This window comes from Elaeis guineensis, chromosome 4, assembly GCF_000442705.2.
Source record: "Elaeis guineensis isolate ETL-2024a chromosome 4, EG11, whole genome shotgun sequence".
NCBI classification, from domain to species: Eukaryota; Viridiplantae; Streptophyta; class Magnoliopsida; order Arecales; family Arecaceae; genus Elaeis; species Elaeis guineensis.
The window spans coordinates 10,851,073-10,862,429 of NC_025996.2; the positions used below are offsets into that span (position 1 = coordinate 10,851,073).

The following is an 11,357-nucleotide window of genomic DNA, read 5'->3' on the forward strand; positions in this document are numbered from 1 at the left end:
ATTAATGATCAATTTCAATATACAGTGTCATATAGAAAAGCATGGTGTGGAAAGCAGAAGGTATTGGTTGATATTTATGGAGAATGGGAGCCGTCTTATGCTAAATTATCCTATTATATGGCTGCACTTCAATATGCAAATTCCGGTACAGTTGTTTCATAGAATTTTTTTCAAACTGTGAATTTCAATGTCCGAGTTTTAAATTATATTTTTTGAACTTTCAAACCATCTATCCAGGATTTTACGCACTACCGTCCGGTAATCAGCATTGATGGCATGCACTTGTATGGAAAGTTTAAAAGTAAGATGTTAATTGCAATAGGAATTGATGCAGAGAATGGGATATTTCCATTAGCATATGCAATTATGGATGAGGAGACGACTGCAAGTTGGAGTTGATTTCTTTTCTAGTTCAGAATACATATCGTCAAAGATAGAAATGGAATATGCTTAATTTCTGACAGGCATCAGGAATATTAAATGCCATCGCAGATAAGTCTATTGGATGGAGTCCACCACGTGTCTATCACCGATACTGCTTAAGACATATCTGCAGTAATTTCAACATTCATTTTAAAAATGTGCAGCTGAAAAGAGCAGTATGGCAAGCAGGAAGCGCTCATCAAGTTTGCAAGTTCAACTTTATCATGGGTAGAATCAGAACAGTGAATGAAGAGGCTTGGAGCTGGTTGTCCGAGATAGAAAAGGAGAAGTGGACGTTGGCACATGATGATGGCCTATGCTATGGTGTCTTAACTACAAATTTGTCGGAGATTTTTAACAGTATTTTACAAGGAGCTAGAAATGTATCAATTACAGCTTGTGTTCAAATGACATTTTATAGTCTTGTAAAATACTTCAATACGAGGCATGTCCAAGTTTTGAGATATGTAGAGGAGAATCCAAATAATCTTTTTACTTCTTATATTGCAATTAAGATTGCTGAAGATCAAGTTAAAGCTAACCAACACCGAGTAACAGCATTCAATCTTCAAAGAGATATATATGAAGTGCTTATGAGGAGAGCAAGCGCAAGATTATGAGGTGGAGAAAATTCTCATACTGTTACTTTAGCTGAAAGAAAATATTCTTGTGGAAAGTGAAATATGTATAAATATCCATGTTCACACGTTTTAGCTGTGTGTCAAAAAATTTTTGTACATTTTAGTGGTTTTGTGGATGATGCATATACAATTACAGCATATATGAATGGTTGGAGCGGTGACTTTAATCCATTACCACATGAAGATTATTGGATGCATACGCGTATGTTCAAATATATTCCTGATCATCATCATTTGAGACCCAAGCAGAAAGGTAGACCAAAGTCAACAAGACTACGAAATGAGATGGATGATAGGCAAATAAGAAGGAAGAACCACTGTGGCATTTATAACGAACAGGGTCATGACCGCCGCCGCTGTCCTAGGATACTTCAACACATTTCAACTTCAAGCAGTGGAAGAAATTAAATGCTTTGAAGATGTATTTTCATCATTGTTTTATGTATTTCTGTGAGATAAACTGAATTTTGTATTTAAGTTGCATTATGTGACAATATTATGTTCAAAATATATTTCTCATAATATGAATGGCTATCATATCATATTTCTTATTTTTTAATACACTTATGATAATATCATTATTTTAGATTCATTAGCGTATTATGGCTTACGATCCGCAGTATTTCGATCCTTGAGACAGCAGTATTCTTATATTACAGGAGCACCATCGATCACAGACTATTTTAGATGGTGGCGTAAACATTCCAATCCTATTTACTATTTAATTTTTTTTAAAAAGTTATATACATTATTTAATTATTATATTTTATTGCAGGAGCCCAGATACCTTCATCTATGACGATCTGATGCTGACTTCTGGAGGATAGAGGACATCCCACATAGAGTACTGGATTATTTATGATATCTTAGATTCTATGGAGTATATCGGATCGGTCGTATACAGATGGACGTTGGTCTTATTACTGCTTTGCTTGAGAGATAGCGTCCAGAAACACACACATTTCATCTTCCATTTGGTGAGGCGACCATCACTTTACAGATTGTCAGCATCCTTACTACACTACCAGTTGATGGTGATCCAGTTACTGGAGTTGATCCCACGCTTACCATTCCGAAGTGGCAGGCTTTGTGCTTGCGATTGTTAGGGTTTGAGCCCGACGCACACTTTTTCAATCATTCACGACTCAGGATTGAGTGTTTGGATGATCGTTATCGATATTTTCATATTGCAAATGATGCACCAGAGGAGATGGTGCAGCAGTATGTTAGAGGTCAGGTGCTGCGATTATTAGGTGGTGTCCTGTTATCCGATATTTCATCGAATAAGATGAAGTTGATGTTTTTGTCATTATTAGAGGATTTAGACTTCGCTCATAGACTCAGTTGGGGCAGTGCAGTACTAGCTTGTCTGTAGAAAGCTTTGTGTCGGGGTTCTTATGCTGATCAGAGCGAGATTGATGGTTATCTTGTATTATTACAGGTATGTGAATTAAAAATTTTTATTTTTAATATTCAATTATCTTCCAAATATTGGGTATATCATGTATGATTTTTTTGAAATTTGCAGATTTGGATATGGAAGCGTATGCCGACTATCAGTCCATTACGACGACAGTTGCTCGAGATGCCATCAGAGCAGCATAATCCTGATGTTCCATTCAGGCTGGACGGACCATTGGGATATAGGTATAAAAATATTATTTTTTTAATTTAAAACTTACTATTTTAAATTTGATAAAATTTATTTAACATGAGTAGATTGTGAAACAGATGGAACGTTGCATTCAACGTTCATCACATATCGATGAGAGTGGCACGGATTTATAGGTGCCAGTTGGATACATTAGTTGATACATATAGACGGATAAATTTTAAATTTTTTATAAATATTATTTTACAGTATTCATAATCTATTAAAATTTTAGCTTACTAATTTTTTTATTTTAACTCTATCAATTTTTGTGAGAGCCATATACAGATGAGATATTGATTATATTGCCGCAGATGTGTACAGTTGAACATGACATATAGACTGCTAGGATGCCACTTATTTGTTTTGATATGGTAGAGTGGCATCTTTTCGATCGTGTCCTGTGGCAGTTTGGTCAGATTCAGGGTATCCCAGAGCAGTTTGGTACCAGCTAGGGACTTTATCGTATTGATCAATGAGGAAGAGCTCGTATTAACTGACGTATCAGACATGCAGAGTACATCGATATTTGGGATGCACGTTGAGATCACATTGTTCATGGTGATCCCATTTGAGAGGTCGTTCATATACTGATGACTACATGACTTGGTTTTTTAGCATTATAGTGCGAGTCATTGGACAGTCTCGATATGCAGTTCTCGAATACGAAGGCGAGAGTTCTGCTGTGCGTCTTTTGATAAGACTACGAAAATTAGTTTATGTTGTTTGTGTTATATTTTTGTTTTATATTTTACAGTATATTGATTGTTTTATTTTTATTTTGTAGACTGATTCTATGTCGGATCTTGTATTGGACGCTCGTCGTGCATTATCTACGACTGATGAGGACGAACGGATTCGGATACTGCATGAGATAGAGAGAACAAGTTTCGAAATATTGGTGGCGATTGGTGTTGATCCATATAGCTATGCATCTTAGTATGGAGCAGCCGATGCACCAGATATGAGATATTCGCCGTCACCATATGTTTCACATATGTCATCATCGCATATTCCGCAGATGTCATCACTAGATGCTGCACAGATGCCACCGCCTTTTGATCCACAGATGGTAGCATCTTCTTCTTCCTACATCCCCCAGATGACATCATCGGATATCAGTTGGCCACATGAGTATGATACTTTCTTTGCAGGCCCATCCGTATATCCAGATGAGAGGGTTGAGCAGATCGCTCAGTCCGTAGATGATTCGACAGCATCCGTTATTTCTGAACAGCATGACCAGCAGACCTCCTCTACTGATATAGGGGAGGAGCCATCATAGCAAGAGCAGGAGCAGCCGGAAGGTCCAAGCGACTACGGGCACCATGACGTCCTTGTGGGACTTAGTCTTTTTTAGATTTGTACTTAGTATTTTTAAAATTTTTATTGTACTATTTTTTGTACACTTGATATTTTTATTTTATTTAATATTATTAATTATTAATTTTATTTTATATTATTTAATTTCAAATGATCGGATATTATGCTTTGTGGATATGGTTACACATACTCTAATATGTCTCAGAACATTAGGAGAGAAAAACTTATGCTAAAAGGACTCTAAAAATTATAATGTAAATAATAATAGTATATCGGATAATTTAATTATGAGATGAATCGGACTGTACTGGTACATCTCGATTTGGTACGGGTACAAACAGCTACGTACGATGCGGTATTGAAAAAAATTTTGAATTAAATTTTTTATTTTTTTAAATTTAAAATTATAATTTTTATTTTTTCTCATTTTTTTGATATTTTTCTTTTTTATGATATTTTTTATTTTTTTAACCCCCATAATTTTTTTGGGATATTTTAAAAAAAAAATTAATTTTAAATAAAAAAAATAATTTGAATTTATGTTTTTTATTTGAGTTAACATTTGAAATTTTGTTTTTTCCTCATTTTTTTTCTCATTTTTTACTTCTTTATTTGGAATATTTTTTAAAAAAAATAATTTGAAATGGTATTTTTTATTTTAATTAAAATTAAAAATTTTATTTTTTTAAATTAAAAAATTTTATTTTTTTATTTTTTTCTCAATTTTTAAATATTTTTCTCTTTTATGGCACTTTTTTTTATTTTTTATTTTTTTAATATTTTTTTTAAAAAAATTAATTTGAAATGGGGAAAGTAATTTGAAATGATGGTTTTTATTTGAATTAAAATTAAAATTTTTATTTTTTTAAATTCCAAATTATAATTTTTATTTGGCTCTTATTTTTTCTTTTTTATGATATTTTTTATTTTTTATAATTTTTTAAGATTTTTTTGAGATATTTTTTAAAAAAATAAATTTTAAATGGATAAAATAATTTAAAATTATTTTTTTATTTGAATTAAAATTAAAATTTTTATTCTTTGAAATTCATTCAAAATTATAATTTTTATTTTTTCTATTTTTTTCTTTTATGATATTTTAAAAAAAAAACTAATTTGAAAAGGAGATTGTAATTTGAAATGATGATTTTTATTTGAATTAAAATTAAATTTTTTTTCATAAATTTTATAATTATAATTTTTATTTCTTAAAATTTTTAATGGTATTTTTATTTTTTTTACAATAATTTTTTTCAGATATTTTTTTAAAAAGATAATTTGAAATGGAGATACTAATTTTAAATGATAATTTTTATTTTTATCAAAATCAAAATTTTTATTTTTTATAAATTTAATTTTTTTTTTATTTTTTTCTCATTTTTTATTATTTTTTTCTTTTTTTTGGGGGGGGGAATGCCAAAAAATATGATGTTTTTAAAAATGCCATTTGGAATGGAATTTTTAAAAATACCATTTCAAATGATGTTTTTAAAACTATCATATTTTTTAGTTTTTTTAATTTTTTTTTACGTGATCTACTGGAAAATAGGGGGTGATGTGGCCATGATAAAATACCATTCAAAATGATGTTTTATCAATTTTGCATCATTCTAGTAGATAAGTTAAAAATAAAATTATTTAGATAAATAATTTTTTTATATTAATTAGAAAAAAAAACTCATGCTGATTTTATAGCAGTTTGTCTTTTAGAGTTTTACTGATTAAAATAAATATGTCATCTCTGCCCACTCTCTTCTATCGATCTTCTTGCACTCCCAGTAACATACTGCTTTTCCCTTTCCCTTCTTAACAAAGAGAGAAGGGCAATGACGAGTTCTAATTAACAAATGAGTCAACATGATGCATCTCAGGCGTCAGTAGGATGTATTGCCTGGGTGTAGGCACGTGGACTTCCTGCAGTCGATGAACCACCATCTTCTTCGACCCATTTTTCCCTCAAATTATCCTTTGTGCATCATGTGCGGTGCAATAAAATTGATGTGGAGAGCACCGTCCAATTATATTAGAACATGTAGTGTACTTAATGATGAGATAGATATTTAATGCTGCTCAATTTTTTCTCTTTCTAATTTTCAGTGACAAAAAGGTCCTTTCCTTCATAGAATAAAGAAGAAACAATATTATTACTTTCTGATATCTTGTATGACTTTCTATGAATATATATGATATTCTGAATGATATATATATGATTTTTTATATCTTTTATAATATCCTGAACAATATATATGACTTTTTGATGCTTTGTATGACTTTCTATGAATATATATGATATCTTGAATAATATATATGATTTTTTGTGAATATATATGACATTCTAGATAATATATATGGCTTCCTATGAATATATATGACATCCCAAATAATGTATATAGCTTCTTAATGCTTTATATAACTTTTTGTGAATATATATGACATCTTGAATAATATATATAATTTTTTATAAATATATATGACATCCTGAATAATATATATGGCTTCTTAATATCTTATATGACTTCTTATAAAAATGTATAACATCCTGAATAATATATATGATTTTTTGATGTCTTATATGACTTCCTGTTGGTTATATAATTAATAGAAAGCTATATAAGATATTAAAAAGTTATATATATTATTCAAGATGCGATATATATTGATAAAGAATCATATATATTATTTAAGATGTCATATATATTGACAAAAAATCATATAAGGCATTAGAAAGCTATATATGTTGTTCTGGATATCATATATATTCATAGAAAATCATATATATTATTCAAGATATCACATATATTTATAGAAAGTCAAATAAGTCATTAAAAAGCCATATATATTGTTTAAGATGTTATATATATTCACAGAAAGTCATATATATTTTTTAGAATATTATAAATATATAAAAGTCATATATATAATTCAGCATGTGATATATATTCACCAAAAGTCATACACGATATCAGGAGATAATAATACTGTTCTTTCTTTATTCTATGAAGGGAAGGATATTTTCATTATTGAAAATTAAAGAAAAAAGTTGAATGACATTAAATGTCTGGTCCACATTAAATATGCTACGTGCTCCAATGTGATTGGATGGTGCACTCCAGGTCAATTTTATTGTATTATATGTAGTGCATAAAAAAAAAAAAAATTATCCCTCTCATCTCAACTTACCAGACCGGTACCTATATTGCTAGAGTGGAATGATTCCCAGAGCTTGGCATCCAATCCTAATCGCACCAAAAGAGTCTTCTTCAAAAGTAAACTAATATTTAAAATTGGCCTTTATTTTATTTTCTATTCATATAAAAACTAGTCTTCCAACCATAGCGTGAACATATGTAGCTAGGAATGGCTGTATATGGACAAAAAGACCAGGCCGGTTTTGCTTAGATAAAGGAAAGCATGGCGAAGATATGGCATCATAAATAATTGGGCAAAACATGGATCTTCATCATTTTGCATTCGCTCAAAAACTTACAGAACTCTAGGAGATGGTCATTTCGATTCATTTCATTTTATGCATTTATAGAGTGCGACATGCCAAGCCCTTGCTTATCATGCAGCCCCAATGTCCCTAATTCCTTTGTCTGCCTCTCGTTTTTATGAGTTGTTTATCTACAATTTGTGCTTTGCTCTAAACTTTGCATTGTTGATATGCATGGTTGAGGAGTACAAATCTAGATTGTACAAGATGATTTACATCTCAGAGTTTTTTATAAAATATATAATCAAAAGAATTAATGACAAAATTATTGTTTAAGTTAAATTTTATTTGATCATTAGTATTGGTTATTATATGCTAAATATCAATTTATTGTATGAACTTCTAGTGATAGTGCTTTTTTACATTTTTTTTTTTTTTTTTTGCTTTTATCTGTATTTAGTATAGGTTAACTGATGCTTTTTGATCTGCCTCCATATTATCAATATTACTAAAAACATGCACATGCATGCAGAAATAATTAAAAGATCAATCCGAACGGTAATACACACCAAATGCAAAAAGTTAGTATGTTTTTTTTTTTCTTGCTTCGAAGGAAAAGGAAGCCTATATAATGCCCCTGCATCACAAGCGAGCCTACATAATGCCTGCTTAATTTCTTGGCATCTGCATGACTTCACATGCCATGAACGTGACGATAATGCACCATTATTGGTTTTCTTCCATCCAATCTTCCTTGTTTTATAAAAAAAAAAAAAAATCGTTTTTCTGACTGCCGTGCCAATTATTTCCTACACGGAAAACGCTGTGCTGATGCCTTTACAACCTGCCTCCATGTTATCGTAGCCCTTTTAACAAGCGGTTCCTGGCCTTTTTCCGTCAAGGGTTCAATTTTTTTATTACCAATATTATTTTCAGAACTCTATGATCGATTGATACGCCTGGCTAGGCGTTTAGAACGTGCCAATTGTTCTGTCTTACCATCACTGCTCTCATCTCTTGTATAAGGAGCAGCCCTCTCTTGCTTTTCGCACTGACAATTTGTTCCTCATGGACATGCAGAAGCCCATCTTCTTCTTGTTTGTGGCCTCCCTCTTGTCTCTATCCACTCCAACTCTTCTTTTGGTGCATGGCCAACTTCTGCCCATTGTCGATGACCACGGAGCCAATGCTACCACAATGAGGACCTATATCGTTCACGTACAAAAGCCCAAGGGCACCAAGTTCCTCGGGTTCAGGGACCGAGTAGCTTGGTACAAGTCTTTCTTGCCAAACACGACCCTCGACTCCGGGGAGCCACGGTTAATCTATGCATACCGCCACGTGATTAGTGGCTTCGCTGCCATGCTGACCCCCAAGGAAGTGCAGGTCATGGAAACAATGGAAGGCTTCGTTCAAGCGTACCCAGAGATGGAGCACGTAGCTCAAACAACCTCGAGTCCCGATTTCCTGGGGCTCAGCCGATGGGATGGCCTCTGGGTCGACACCTTCTACGGCCAAGGGCAAATCATCGGTGTAATCGACACCGGTGTTAAGCCCACTCATCCTTCCTTCGGGGAGCGCGGGAATATGCCGCCGCCACCACCAAAGTGGAGGGGCAGTTGTTACTGGGGCCCGCCGATTTGTAACAACAAGCTCATCGGCGCCATGGCTTTCAGGCGTCGTCTGAATCCCAACCCAAGAGACAGAGATGGCCATGGTACTCACACGGCTAGCACTGCCGCGGGGAGATTCGTCGATGATGCCGAGGTTCTTGGCCAAGCCAGGGGCACAGCATCTGGCACGGCACCTCAAGCTCACCTAGCAATCTACAAAGTGCTATTCAACAGGCCAGGACGACCATCCACAGGCACCGACAGTGATATTTTGAAAGGCATAGACCAAGCTATCCGTGATCATGTCGACGTCCTGTCGATGTCCCTCGGCGCAACCAATATAAGCCTCTACAAGAGCAGCATTGCCATGGCATCTTATGCAGCGATCACAAAGGGAATCTTTCCCTGTGCCGCCGCAGCAAATGAAGGGCCGTTCAATAGCCTTATAGGCAATGATGCGCCATGGATTCTAACAGTCGGAGCAAGCACTATGGATAGACGGATAAGGGCGATTGTGAAGCTTGGAAATGGGATGGAATTCTACGGAGAATCTGCCTACCAGCCTAGCCCATCCAATTCGACACAGCTGCCACTGGTGCATCCGGGTGCACTGGGAACAACAGATGCCTTCTTCTGCCTGAACGGCTCCTTGGATTCCTTTAATGTTAGTGGGAAGATCGTGCTTTGTGCCCGGGGAAATATTGATGATGTCGAAAAGGGCAAGATTGTCAAGGCAGCGGGAGGGGCCGGCATGATACTCTCGAACCTATACTTTATGGGAAACACCACGTTTGCTGATCCTCATGTCCTCCCAGTTGCACATGTTAGCGACGCCGATGCACAACAGATTGTAGACTATGTCGAAACGACGCAGAACGCTACCGCGGCCATTACCTTCAACGGCACCCAGTTTGGCGTCCATCCAACACCTGCAGTAGCCTACTTCTCCTCTAGAGGCCCCAGTCTCAGGAACGGCAACATCATCAAGCCAGATGTCATCGCGCCCGGCGTCAATATATTAGCCGCTTGGCCATTTGAGGTCGGGCAAAATCGAACGAATTCTTCCAGGACTTTCAAATTTGTTAGCGGCACTTCGATGGCCACACCTCATGTCTCTGGTGTCGTGGCGCTGCTCAGGAACAATCACCCGAATTGGTCGGTTGCTGCGATCAAGTCGGCAATCATGACAACTGCATACACGAAGGACCGCGATGGCAATCCCATCACTGATCAGTACAATGGCACTGCCAGCGTCTTTGCCATGGGCTCAGGACATGTTGATCCGGTGGCAGCCAATGATCCTGGTCTCATCTATGATATCCGGCCCCATGATTACATTCGCTACCTTTGTGGCAGCGGATTCACTGATAGACAAGTCACAGCTATAGTTCGAGGAGCGGTAAACTGCTCTCAAGTGCGTGCAATCAGTGCAGAACAATTGAACTATCCTTCGATTGCAGTATATCTGAGTTTGAATTCAACTACAAAGACTATCAAACGGACGGTCACAAACGTGGGAGATGCCAATACTGTCTACAGGGTCCAATTTGAAGAGCCAGAAGGGGTAAGAGTTGATGTGTCTCCTAACACTCTTCGATTTTCTCAGGTTGATGAAAAGAAAAGCTATAACGTCACTCTGACCCCCATGGGAGGCACCACTCCAGTCGCAGGCCAAGTTTCGGAAGGGCATCTCGCCTGGGCATCTGGAAAGTACTATGTGAGAAGTCCCATCGCTGTCACGTTTACCTAGAACAACATAACTAGCAACCCTTCTAGTTTCTTCATGCATGTTTTCTTTTTTTCATGGTTTCTAAGCCTCATGATTCATGAGTTCTGCTATTCATGAGTCATAAATAGCAGAAGTTCCAGCGCGCTTCCTTCTTAAAATAAAATGATAGTGATGTCATAATTTACAATCTTGTGAACCTTGAGATGTCTTCTGAATTATGTTTCATCCTAAAGGAAGATTACCTCAATTTTATGATCATCAAAGACCTTTCCTCTGAAATACTTTCCTTCACTTTCATATGTTGATAGCATCATTGTCTAATAGAAAGTGGTTTTGATGATATTATCTCGATTTTTCACATATATATGTTACTATTGCTATTTTCACGAGCATATGTGGTCCTTTTTGGCCTGAAATAACAAGCTTGCCTTTCCAACCTTTTCATGCGAAATCATATGAAATTTGATTGGATTATAATTGCAAAGACTAGGGCCTTAGCATGCTACATTGATCACCGACTCACTTTATAATATCTTAGTCTAAT

General features: G+C 35.2%; 1 protein-coding gene across 1 annotated transcript; it reads left to right on the forward strand.

The window, feature by feature from the left end:
* Positions 1–8,546: 8,546 nt before the first annotated feature.
* Positions 8,547–11,131, forward strand: LOC105043921 (subtilisin-like protease). Its single transcript, XM_010921649.3, has one exon. It carries the CDS (start codon positions 8,669–8,671, stop codon positions 10,832–10,834), a length of 2,166 nt encoding a protein of 721 aa, XP_010919951.2. The 5' UTR covers positions 8,547–8,668; the 3' UTR covers positions 10,835–11,131.
* Positions 11,132–11,357: the final 226 nt, after the last annotated feature.

Coding starts and splice junctions, on each gene's coding strand:
- LOC105043921 (XM_010921649.3), top strand. CDS start 8,669: ATGAGGACCTATATCGTTCACGTACAAAAGCCCAAGGGCACCAAGTTC.